At 34.4% G+C, this 14,191-nt stretch overlaps 1 protein-coding gene across 1 annotated transcript in view; it reads left to right on the forward strand.

Annotated features, from left to right (window-relative positions):
* Positions 1 to 660: 660 nt before the first annotated feature.
* CDH7 (cadherin 7) overlaps positions 661 to 14,191 on the forward strand; it is a gene marked incomplete at its 5' end in the record, with an annotated part of 74,983 nt that continues 61,452 nt past the window's right edge. Inside the window, one exon of the mRNA XM_084797821.1 lies at positions 661 to 870. Coding sequence (XP_084653947.1) covers positions 661 to 870 — 210 coding nt within the window. The remainder of the gene's footprint in view (positions 871 to 14,191) is intronic.

The following is a 14,191-nucleotide window of genomic DNA, read 5'->3' on the forward strand; positions in this document are numbered from 1 at the left end:
GTGTGCCTCAGTTGTGAATCACCATATTCCTTATTTTTCTTTACAGTTTCACTGGAGAGATGTAAAACAGGACATAGTCTTCTTACTTGCTTATCTCTGTTTTGAGATGGTTGTTTTTCACATCCTACTACCAATGAATGCAACTTATGTAAGGTCTATAAAATGGCTAACTTTTAAAATAATTTTTAAAAATGATTTTCAATATTTTTGTAGATGAAATCATAAGACTAAATGCAATGCCCTAGAAGAAGCATAAAAATTCTACTGTGGAATGAAGGTCATTCTGAAAACAGCAGTCATTATGTATAAATGTTGCACCCATTATTGTAATTTTGTAAGCATATATATTAATATTTTCATGATTAGCCAAATATTATTTCTTGAAATCCAGTCTTGTTAGTAGCTAAAATCTTAGCATGATTACATGTTCTGATTTCTGACGTGAGCTCTTGTCTTTGTTCTAGGTAACTATTACACGACTCCTTGGCAACGGCTCCTCAGCACTGGTGACCTCTTCCAATCCAACACTCTACAAATTATTATCTCTGGACCCCCAGCTGACACACTGCCGGAGGCAAGAGCTACGAAGCCAACTAGAACTGTGCCTTTTCTCTTGTCAAGGTTTTTCTCTTACACAGGAAAAAGGAAGAAAAAAAAAAGATGAAGCTGGGCAAAGTAGAGTTGTGCCATTTTCTACAGCTTATAGCTCTCTTCCTGTGCTTTTCTGGGACCAGTCAAGCAGAGCTGCCAAGGTCGCGATCCAAGCCCTATTTCCAGTCAGGGAGGTCCCGGACAAAGCGCAGCTGGGTGTGGAATCAATTCTTCGTGCTGGAAGAATACATGGGTTCAGATCCCCTCTATGTAGGCAAGGTAGGGCATGTGGTTGTTCAAAGTTACAAATGGTTACTGTCAGTGTCTATGGTTGGATGGAAAGAGCTGCTAACTTTTTTTGTGTGTGTGATAAACAGACAAAATAATCCTCTCTGAAAAAGTTTAGATTTTTGTTACTGACTACTGTGTCAGGTAGGACAGTGAAGCCATAAATTAAGGAATGATGCTCTTAAATCTTGGAGGCCTGGTGTAGCACTATACACCTCATACAGCTTAGCTCTTATTACCACAATTAGGACAAGATGACATAGTACAAATGCAGTAATATGTTTTCTTCACAAGTTGATATTGAAAATTTTTGTCAGTTTATATAATTGAATGTTATGAGTTTCGTTATGACATTTTCTTATATGTATATAATGAATTTTTACCACATTCAAAGACACACCTAACACATTCAAGAAATTCCCTCCTTCTCCTTCCACTGATACCTTTCTCCTTCCCAACTAGTCTGCCATCTACGTTCATAGATGTGTGTGTGTGTGTGTGTGTGTGTGTGTGTGTGTGTGTGTGTGTGTGTGTTTCAGTAAGTTTCATCAAGGTTGCTTATAGGAGTATGGGGAGAAGTGGCAGAGTTATTTACAGGAACATCTTTTTAAAATATTTTATTAACTTTTTCATATTACATTTCAATTTTTCCCCATCCCTTGTATCCTCCCTTTCCTCCCTCCCTCCCATTTTCCTCCTACTCCCCTCCCCTATGACTGTGACTGAGGGGGACCTGCTCCCCCTGTGTATGCTCATAGGGTATCAAGTCTCTTCTTGGTAGCCTGCTACCCTTCCTCTGAGTGCCACCAGGCCCTGCCATCCATGGGACGTGGTCAAAAATGGGGCACCAGAGTTCATGTGAAAGTCAGTCCCCACTTTCCACTCAGCTGTGGAGAATGTCCTGTATATTGGCTAGATCTGGGAAGGGGTTCAATGTTTACTTCCTGTATTGTCCTTGGCTGGTGCCATAGTTTGAGTAGGACCCCTGGGCCCAGATCTGCCCGTCATAATGTTCTTCTTGTAGGTTTCTAGTACCCTCTTACAGGAATATCTTAAACTTACCAGTATTTATTTCATAGAAGAAAACATCTGCTCCTCTGGCATCAAATATAGCTGGTTATTATCTACTGGCTTGTTTTATGATACTGTGTAAACATATCCACCATTATGTATCCTTCTGCTTACTTATTATTACAAATTACAACATGAAATTCTTTGACTTAACTTATAAGCAGTCCAAAATTCATTTTCTTAGTTATTTTCTTCTCAAAGAACTGTGATTTTTTTTCCTGCTTTAGAAAATATCCTTTTTGTAAACTCTGAGCATGAGTAGAATTCAGTTTGAGGAGCTATTAGACAAATGATGAGCAATTTATGATGTATACATCTGGTGATATGTAGCAGCCAAATAAGGAATTTTTGTCTAAATATTTGGATAGGAAATATTGTTTTGAGAACTCACTTACCTAGAGGGCATGTCAAGAGAGCATAGCTTGATGCTCACTGTTCTTAATCTTTATTCCTGGGTGATAGACTTTTCAAAATATTATGATGTCTTAAATTTCTCAGTGTGACACTTTGCACTGGTAAAAAAAAGATTAATAGGAAAGATCATTTGTGTGTTTTCCTTTCCTCTCACCAGGTTAAAGTGTCCTTTCCTAATAGAGCGTAGCATGGTTACTGATGCATTTACTTCTAAAGTAGATTTATTTTTATTTAAAATATGAAAAGGCAAATGTTTAATATTGGTGATTTTTCACAAGATTGGGTTAAAATTCTAGGAAAAGGTTAATGAATACCTACATTGTTCAAGGTAATTTAAAAATATTTATCATTTTTATAATGTTTAGGATACTGATTTATATTGTATGGGAAACAGGATAAAAGTTAGTTTGTGTGTTCTAGGTCTGTGGAGAAAGACTCATTTTGGAAAAGAGGCTTCAATTTTCCTGCACTAAAACAAAAAATATGTCAATACCAAAAAATATAATGTACATATTCACTTTATACTCATTATCTTATACAACTACTAAAATCATCAATATTTTATAAGTACCAACATTTTTTTTTACTTCATCCTAACTTAATTCCTTGTACAAAAGTAATTGAGGAAGGTCCATTGTTACAAAGCAATGACTTGAATTTGATGTGAACTTGATCCTCAGGATTTGTAGGTTATTTACAGCACACAGTATTCTATATCACAGAAAATGTGTGTGTGTTTGTGTGTGTGTGTGTGTGTGTGTGTGTGTGTGTGTGTGTGTGTGTGTGTGTCTTATATCGGAGAGTCAGAAGTGATGACATATATCATTAAACATGCAAGTAAGTTTGTGTTTTTTTTTTCTTTCATGATATGTATTGAATGGTGGCCATACAAATGTTTCTAGTGAAGTGCACAAAATATAAATAAATTTTAGATCCTCAGCCTTGCTAAAATTTAAAAAGTAAAAAATTTAACATCTTGAGATGGATTGAGGTATTTATTTTCTAGAACAAAAAGTACTAGACCTCATATTTCTTTCTAGACTTGGTGACACGGATCATAAGGATTATATATTCTGTACAGATGAGCTGACAATTTGTTTCTTTAGGGGCTTAGTAATCTGAAGTAGCAGGATAAAACTAACTTTGATTCTATTACATTTACTAGAATCTATAAATATTAATGTATTTTCTTTTGTTTGCTTGTAGTTCAATGACTATGATCAGATGTGTTTGTAGGACTGTGAACCAAATATTCTATATAAAGGTGTGGTGGATATAAATGCATATGATAAGAAGGAAAGAAAAAGAAACTATGAAATAGTCTTCTAAGACATGCATCATGCTAGAGAATTGGCCACACTCTTTATCAACCAGCTTTTGTATCTTTTTTAGATATTTTGAAGGAAGTTGTAGACTTAAATAAATGTCATGGCTTTATTAGGTCACATAATCTAAGTGATTGACGAGTTTTATTTCTAGTTCTGGTTGTATAATTCGAAGTAAATTGCCTAGTGTCATTAAGTTTTTGTTTTCTCACCTCTAAAGTAGAAACACTGACATCTACTGTTTATTTTTACTACTTAGTAATGATATAAAAATAATAGGAGATCTGGTGAGATGTCTCAGGTTAAGGACAGAAAATGCTCTTGAAAAGGTCACAAGTATAATTCCGTGCCCTCAAGCTGGGCATTTTACAAATTTCTGGTCTCCAATAGCACTACACTCTTTTGTATAAGCCTTCACAATTATATACACATGCACATTAAAAATATATTTAGACTGGATATTCAGTGTGTTAACATTTCACAATTCTGCTTTATCACATAATATGAATTAATACTATTGATAGTCTCTATGAAATGTATTATGAGTTATTCCTTACATGAAAGTAGCTACACACACACATACACACACAGAATAGTATTTGTATTTTTCAATGTTCATAATAATGATATTTTGAGCTGGACTTAGTTATGGACTTAGAAATAATTTTTGTGGGTTCCCTCACATTTTCAAATTCTAAGAGTAAAATAATGGCATGAGACCTTAAAAATCAATTGACTGTATGGGAAATAAAAATTTATCATTAAGATTTCCTGATTTCACTAGACTGACTCTGTGCTTTATCTGTGCCTTTCCATCCCTGGAATCAAGATCTGAACTCAGATCCTAGTGGGTATGAGGCAAGCATTATACTGACAGCCATCTCTGCAGTTCCCAGTCCTCGAGTGGTTTTAGATATGATACATGACCCTTATTGATAGCTTTCCTCTGCTTTTTGTACGATAGAAATTGTTCAATTATTGATCCTAAATGCACATAAGACGATATATTATCATGATTAAGTTCTGTTTGGAGAGTAATGATGTGCTTTCCCCTTGGTTAATTACTGCTGGACTTTATCTATATGTTTTCTTATGGAGCAAATGAGGTAAAGAGGTTCTTTTGCTCTTCCTGGGCTGCATATTACAGTAAGTTTGTTTGACATACATAGGAGGCCGCATTTCCCACCCAACAGATTACATTGGTATCGGTTTTCACCTCAGTCTTTCCTTCACCTTGGTATTTCTCACTTAACATGCCCTAACTGTGTGACAAAAAAAATTGTCTACAAAACCACTAAGTCTCTGTTCCAGGTATTAAGTGGTTTTCATCTTTCCTAACTGTAATGGGCTGGCAGCCGATGGCTGTGCCTGAGGCCATTACTTTCACAGAAATATGGTCTTCCTGCACCTTCCACAGTCTGCTTCTCTCATCATTAACATCACTCTTGCCTTTTATGCTACTCCCGTTTCTTCTGTACTCATTCAGGGAGAATTTATGCCCGTTGCCCAGTAGAAATCAAATACATAGAAATGCAGTGTTTCTGACTCACATGCCTTTAAATTGTATATGTTGGTGAACGTTTCCCAGACATTTTCTTTATTATTCATCAGCATATCCATCTCCAAAATATCTATACCTCCTAACACTGTGGCTGCGTTCATTACTGCAGAAAAGAAAGTTTTACCATGAAAACAAATTGTAGTAATGAGATTAGGTGCCAATTTTTTTCTCTTGGGTATTTGTTAGAAACACAAAAAAGAAAATAACAAATTCAAAATATTAGTTACTTGGAAAACATATCGTACTTGAATACATATTATTTGGATTCTAGTGCACAAAAAAATATATTAAACAGAAAACTGTCTTCTAAACATGTATGTTGCTTATAGTCAGATTGAAACATAAGAGAAAGCTGGGTGCAGACGCACACGCCTGTAATCCCAGCAGGCAGAGGGCAGAGGCAGGGGGATCTCTGTGAGTTGAGCCAGCCTTGTCTACAATGGGAGTCCAATACCCTCAAGGCTACACAGAAACACTATATCATGAAAAATCAAAACCCTAAAACCATCCTAAAAAAAAAAAAAAAAAGAAAGGAAAAGGAAAGAAACAAAAGAACAAAAAGAGAGAACAGTGGTGATTTTGTTGTTATTTTTTTAAGAAGGGGTGGTATTCTTAAGTAAGAAATCTGTAACAAGTTTATTGGTGAAGGTACTTATTCTTATCCTCTTAGCTTGCTGGTAGAAACTTGGAGTTCCTGGGGGTTTCAAAAGAGTCTGGACATGGATCAGCTCTGTGGGATGCAAATAAAATCATCTTTTTAAGAAATACTTCCAGACAGGTTTTTTTATCATATGAAATCTCCATATGAAATCAATAATTCAAAGTTTGTGCTTTTCACAATATGGGAAAACCTGAATATGCAGAAACCTAAAATTATTTAAGCTCATTTTGCCATCTTCATTATTTTAGTAATTTCTAAATGAAAATGACAAATTGCTAAGACTTGAATGGAGAACATTAAAACTAAAGTTGGGAGAGCTTGGAGAACATTTGGAGATAGATTGGACTGCAGACAACCACATAGCTTTGCTTGCAAATTTTCTTTTCAGTCTATGCCGACTGAAATGAATTAATGATCTTTCTTACTTTCATGTCTGTTTGAACTTATTGATATTCTGTTTGCCACCTGTTTGGTAAAAGAAGGAGTAAAAATTAAGAATAAAATAGAGTTTTTATACTGTGTTTACATAGAAGTTTTAGTATAGAAAACAAGATATAAGCTAATGATGGTAATTAGGTTATATGTAAAGCCAACTATCATTATTTTGACATGTTCTGATGTGATGACCTCACTGACGTGAGCATTGACCTTACTGCTAGTTCTTTGGGTCATTGAGATAAATATATAATTACATAATAATAAAGCAAACTAATTTTTCTGGTTTAAACATATTTAAATATGTCCTGTAATGATAATGTTTGTTTGTTTATACCATTTACATGAATAATCATATTATTATAAGTCTTAGTTTGATTGCTTGAGACAGTTTTCACAAACAGATTCAATACTGTATCCCACTAAATCTTTTCCCTGAGTTGTTAAGCCTGACCTTTACATTTCTTTCTTTTCCTTCTTTTATCATTTCCTTCTTAAATACACATGGCATCTCTACTTTTAGGAGAGACTGTATTTCAGTGCTCGATTGAAGAGCTAAGACTAAAGACTTTTTAATAGAAAGCATATCTGATTTATAATCAGAACAGGGGACCATGACTAAGAAAAGCAGTAAAATCTAAAGTTAAACCCTAGCCATGAAGGAGGGGAAACCAGAAGTGTTGATACACAGATACACGAACAAATGTTTGCATGAACATCAATACCTCTGTGAATTCTCTTTTATTTTATATAGATTATTCAAATTCAGGCAAAATAGGCTAAGTGTCTTATCCCCTTAGGAATACTGGGCAATCTTTATCAAGTAGGAAAATCAGTAAGCAAAACCACATAAATTAAAGCTGGAATTTTCTTGTAATTTTTACCAAGTCACTGAAAAAAATACTTTATCTCTTTATCTGTCAAATGATGAGGCATAATTAAAATTTTTTTGTAATTTTAAGCATAAAAAATAATTCAAACTACTGTTTCAAAATTCAGTTCCTCCAAAAGATAGACTCCTAAGTGATTATTGTAAGTACTCAAACTGTGAACTTGATATTGGTATAAAACACATTTACTATTCAATAAGTTGTGTTCAGATTTTTCTTAATAAATTGTTTTTCCAGGAGGAGATCAATCCAGCATCCTGCTTTCCTTTTGCCCTATCTCATTACACATTTTCAACCTGGATAATTTGTAGCTTAATAGTGTTTTGGGTTTTGTTTATTTTTGTTTTTGGGGGAGAGAGAGAGAGAGAGAGAGAGAGAGAGAGAGAGAGAGAGAGAGAGAGAGAGAGAGAGAATGTATTTGTCTGTATATGCATGTGTCAATGTAGGTGTATGCAGATGCCAGATTTTTTTTTATTAATTTATTCTTGTTACATCTCAATGGTTATCCCATCCCTTGTCTCTTCCCATTCTTCCCTCCCTCCCATTTTCCCTTTATTCCCCTCCCCTATGACTGTTCCTGAGGGGGATTACCTCCCCCTGTATATGCTCATAGGGTATCAAGTCTCTTCTTGGTAACCTGTCGTCCTTCCTCTGATTGCCACCAGGTCTCCCCGTCCAGGGGACATGGTCAAAGGTGAGGCACCAGAGTACATGAGAAAGTCATATCCCACTCTCCACTCTACTGTGGAGAATGTCCTGTCCATTGGCTAGATCTGGGTAGTTTGAAGTTTATGGCCTGAATTGTCCTTGGCTGGTGCCTTAGTTTGAGTGGGACCCCTGGGCCCAAATCTGCCTATCATAATGTTCTACTTGTAGGCTTCTAGGACCCTCTGGATCCTTCTACTTTGCCATTCTACCATGATTCTCTTATCTAGAGTCCCAATAGGATGTCCTCCCCTCTGTCTTAGTTTCCTGGTACTTGAAGGCTTTCATGGGACATGCCCCTTGGGTTAATATGCAGATATAAGTGAGTATATACCATTTGAGTCTTTCTGCTTCTGGGTTAACTCACTCATGATCATTTCTAGCTCAATCCATTTATCCACAAATTTCAGGAATTCCTTCTTTTTAATAGCTGAATAGTATTCCATGGTGTATATGTACCACAGTTTCTTTATCCATTCTTCTATTGTTGGACACTTAGGCTGTTTCCATGTTCTGGCTATTATGAATAACAGATGCCAGAGATATATGCCTACCTCTTCACTACAGTTTTTAAGACAGGTTCTAGCCCTAAACCTGGAGCTCACCAGTTTAATGAGTTTTGCTGGCTAATGAACTTCAGGGGTTTTCTTGTCACTTCCTGCCTCACTTGTGCTGGGGTTACAGGCTTGTGCCAACAATTATGGATTTCCTAAGAGCTTTGTATACCCAAACTCAGGTCCTTATGCTTTTCCAACTGTCACTTTACAGCCTGAAGCTTCTCCCTGGCTCCTGTTGTAGTTCTTATGTACATATACATTTCACTTGAAAATATTTTTATGCACTATGTTCTGGTCATAGTTTTTCTTCTCCAACTCCTCCCAGATGATCTCCACCTCCCACCCACCCACCTTTATTCTTTTTTACTCTCCATCTTTAGAAAACTAGTAAACAGACAAACAAAGAAACAAACAAATCAGAAAAGTGGGGAAGAGTGAGAGGGGAAGAGAGATCCAAAACCTAAAAAAAAAAGCCCAAAAATGGAAATTACAGTATACAAGCCAAAGACCTGGGGGGAAAAAAAGCTCAAAATAAGACATAAAGTCTACAAAAATTATCATTAAGTTCATTTTGTATTTGCTATTCATGGTTGGGCATGGGACCTACCCTTAGGTGTGTGGTTAAGATACCTTTGGAGAATTCATTAGAAACCAAATTTTTCTTTTGCAAATTTAAGTCAATTGTCTACAGCTTCTTTTTTAGAGATAAGAGCTCATATGTATGTTGCTTTCATAGTGCTGGATCCCTCTGAGAATTGAATATTATGTTGTCAATCTTTACCAGTAACTCATTAGAATATCTCAGAATGGAGACCAGTCTCTTGTCTCTTTGTAGTGAACACATGAAGAGAGGATATACTTGGCAATGCAGCTCGTTATCCTGTCAGGAGGTGCTGCGTGGTCAGCTGACACATTTATAGTGAAACTGACTTGATTGCTTGGTTAAGGTGGCATCTGACAGTTTCCTTGCCTGGAAACTTTTGTGTTCATTTGAAATATGGGCAAAATTTAAATCTACAATGATGCTACAGAAATCAATAATTTTGTAATAAGTTGTAACATAAAAGTAGCTTAGATCAAGACATGTGGAAGAAAATAAATTCTGTGAAATAATATTCCAAATATTCTGGAACCCCAAAAACAGTGTAAGATGATCTAAAGCTAAAATGTGTGCTTCCATTTTGTTACAAAAATATAAAGAACTTTGACATAGTAAACTTGATTTATAAATACATAGCCATTATATTTATAATTAAATGCATTCTTTCAGAAAATAATAAGTGTTTGAAATTCAATAAAACAAGGAAACACCGAAAAATAGAGTTTCAAAACATATTTTAATATAAATGTTTTGTATAATTATATCAATGTTAAAATGACGAAGTATTCACTATGCCTTCTAATAACTCTTTTCAGAGCAATGACTGAATTCATAGGTGATAATAAGTCTACCTTAGAAAAGTTTTAAGTTTGGGCTGGAGAGATGGCTCAGAGGTTAAGAGCACTTGCTGTTCTTCCAAAGGTCCTAAGTTCAATTTCCAGTCAACCATATATAATGAGATCTAGTGCCCTCTTCTGGTGTGCAGGTACACATGCAGGCAGAATGCTATATAAATAATAAATAAATCTTTTTTTTAAAGTTTTCAGTTAAGTTATAGAGGTGCTAATAATTATATCAGAAAGTTAAAATACATAATAGGTACTTGTAAAATTAAGGTAAGCATGAATAGATATTGGGAGTATATTTGAGATGACCTAGAAAGATTATTCATGCTTATATGAAATAGTGTCCTTATTTTTATTTTTCAAGCAGTTTGAAATAACAGGTCATATTTTAAAACTTCAATATCATTTCAGTTTCTTTAATGCACCATAATAAAGCAATAAACTATATAGTTGAATAACATTGAAGAGTTTTTGTATAATCTATATGCTTCTGGAGGCTGGAAAGTTCAAAGATAAAGCACCAGCCATGCCACTATGTGAAGATGACTATTTTCCTGACTTGCACACAGTCATCTTTCCCAGCATCTCACAAGGCAAATGGAAGCCTGCTGACTTTCATGAGACTACCAAAGCTATAGGTTAGGGCTTCAGTCATATGACCTCATTTAGTCTTTACAATCTTTTCCAATCCTTCTAGATATAAAATATTATACATAGCATTCTAAATATAGAGCTTTACAGCCTTTGGGAATGCAAGATTGAGCATAGGACTTTTTAAAATAAGTCATAATTCAAGTTCTCTAAATATATTTCAATTAAAATTAGAAGAATTGTTAATAATCTTAAACAATAATGTATTAAGTTGTCCCGTTATACTTACAAGTATAACATCCATAGCTTGAAACAATCATTGGTCATAATGTTTTAAAAACCCCATTAGCTTTGTAATAAACACATAGACTATTTATATGCAACTTTCTCATAAACAATATATATTACAACTATTTACACAGTAGTGAAATTATATTAGTAATCATAATCTAAAGAATACTTAGGCTATGTAGATGGTATTTTTAAGTTATGGGAAAATATGGGAAACTTAAAAATCAGTGGATTTGATATCTATGGAGAAATCTATCAAATTATTTTTAATAATATTTAATTAAAATACAATTGTTTTATACATTATAACACCAGGTACAGACTCTATAGCTTGTTTTTACTTGTGATAACTGGCAATTGTCAGAGCATTTTTTAAATGTATTGATAAAATCACTTCCTGGAGTGCTTGGAATTCATCAGATTTGTTTTAGACAGAGCTGATTCTAGCCAAGAGCTAGAGACACATCTTCTGATGCTCTGCCAAGCAAAGACAAAAGACAGAGTCAAAATTTATGTGTGATAAGCAGTGTGGTAAGGCAATCTACATTTCCAGTTCAACTAGATATCTTGTCTGCTGAAAGATGAATGCATAAGAATAAGTTTTCAAGATGTAGCTCTTTTACTGGAATTGCAATTAAAGTACCAGAACCAAAGTGATTAACATCATCCCAGTAAGTTTGGTATATAAACATTACAATTATCTGATAAGAATGCTTCCCTTCAAATGTGTGATTATGTCTTTGGTTAAAATGCTAAGATATTTTTAAGGCACTTAACTGAAAACACACAAACAAAATTTGGCCAACACATACATAATGTTCAACAGATGTGTGTTTGAACAATTTGTGATGTTCATTAGCGGAATTAGTCAAACCATGCTCAAATTAGATTTTTCTGATTTGTGAGTCATTTATGTGTCCACATGGAAACCAAATATGTATGGAAAAATTACACATTCTGCAGTTGGTTCTTAAGAATGATGTATAAATAACATAAAGACTGCCATTTTTCTTTCCCATAACATATCAAAGAATCTCAGCTCTGAGTTACACAACTTCCTTATTTCTGACACAGTTTATATAATTTTCTGAACTGAATCACAACAGAGCTGATAAATCTTGCTTTTTCAAGAGAAGCTGAACTCCAGGCACTCAGATTCAAATCAATTATATGCCAGAAGATGAATCCTACAAAGAGTTTACAATTCTTATCAATCAAATATGACTATTAAAGGCATCATTGATAACTACACATTATGACATTGGCTAATGTGGACTCATTTACAAAATTAAAGTCATACATAGAGTATTTAAAGAAATAGTTATACCAAAGTGATAAGGAAAATTACATATAAAAGCTTGAAATTGTAGTTGTTATAAGGGCAATACCCAATGCAGGGATATAATTTATGGCTCAATATTAACATCAGGATATATTACAGAGGATAATTTGCAATATGCTAGATCACTGCAACACTTTAGAGCAGACGTTTACTTGTGATGGAAGAGGTGTGTTCAGTAAATTTGGTAGTTGAGTTTTATGATATAATGTTATAAAACAAGTGTATTTTACCATTGATTATACTATTTATCATAAACATGAATACAATCAATGACAGAAAATATAAGTGAGTGATTAGGGGTTCAGAGCTTTGGTAAGCGCAATATTCCTATGCCTCAGGAAAAAAATGATTACAGTGTATGTACCTGATCAAAAGTTATATGCAAATAACTTATATCATATACATATAGGATATGTGTATGTATATAAATGTACTAATATATTAATTTAAAAACATATCAGATGTATTTGGTCTGTGTTTGCATATTTGCTCTGTCACTTTCAAATATGATTTCAGGTGGATCTCCTCGTTCCCCTTTTATTGTTGATACTTGATGTGAATTAGTTCCTTCTAATAACAGTTTAAGCTATGTTTGTCTTAGGAATTTTATTATTAATTTTATAATAGGGACTATTTCATAAGCATAATAACACAAGTAACACTAAGTTATTGGTCCTTTATTAACTGAAAACATACCAAAGAATGTGCTAAATTCTAGTTGTGAAAACCAAAATAAATCCCTTCTAAATCTTTCCTCAGAAATACTATTCATTTTTATAAGACTCTAGTGTCTCCTTGTCCAGTATAGTCTCTGAAAAGTCCTCATGACATTCTGCTGGCTTATTTCCACATTTCTCTCAGGTCTTTCAAAATTTTTGTTCTGTGTAATAAGCTAAAATAATCTTTTTAAGCAGACCACGGGCTGTCTCCTCCAAGAAGGGAAATGACCTCTTATGTTGTTAATATGTCACAGGGTATCAGAGTCAGGACTCTGCCTTTCCCATGTTGGTGAATATGATGCAAGAAGAATAGTCTCCTCGTGTGTAGTATAGAAGTATTTAAGGCACTCACATGATCCTGACCATTTATTTTATGGCCCACAGATCCACAGACCTTATCATTCAAAGGAAAAATATGGAGCTCAGGATACAGGGAGATGTGGCCTTGATGCATGGCTATGTAACCTAAGCATGTGTGATCACCAACTGACTTTATATAGGTCCTAAAAGAGTCCTGTCTCTGTTTAAAAATCGTTGGTATATCAAACAGAAGAAAATAAAGTAAAAATAGGATCCAGGGAGGGATACTGATGAATCTGTAGCTTATGAAAAGTTCAATCTTTAATCATCCTTCGGCCTCAGTGAGAAACGCAAAAATGTCTTCAGGTCATTATGTCATCAGTGTGGCAGAGAACAGAGTTTGCAAATTGTACCTGAAGATTTTTGACCTTCAAAAAACTTGAGAGCTCTTTATTTGGTTATTTTTTGTTTTCTTGGTGGACCTGGACAAAATGTGTTTTGTCTAACCATCATAGGATGTGTTAATTAAATAACAAGAAATATGTAGTAATAGATTAATCCAGATCATTGTTGGCTGCTTTAGTTATTCATAAAAGATGAATACTGTGATTAGCATATGTTTTATTTTATTTTTTGTTTTTATTTCTCTCCTTTCATCTCTTCTCCCACACAGGATCCCTCCTGCTCTTATCTCTCTTTCCCTGCTCCCAGTCTTCCTGCAGAATCTATTCTATTTACCTTTCCTAAGGAGATCCGTGCTTCTTGGCATAGCCATCCTTCTTACATAACTTTCCTCAGTCTGGAGATTGTGGATTGATTACCATTTAATTAGCATATAAAATCCACTTACAAGTGAATACATATCATATTTGTCTTTCTGAGTATGGATTTCCTCATTCAAGATGATTTTTCTCTTATGGCATCCATTTGACTGCAAATTTCATGGTAACATTTTTTAAACTGCTGAGTAATACTCCATTGTATAAAGTTACATCATTTTCATT

Source organism: Acomys minous (assembly GCF_964271855.1).
Source record: "Acomys minous genome assembly, chromosome: 1".
Taxonomy (NCBI): Eukaryota; Metazoa; Chordata; class Mammalia; order Rodentia; family Muridae; genus Acomys; species Acomys minous.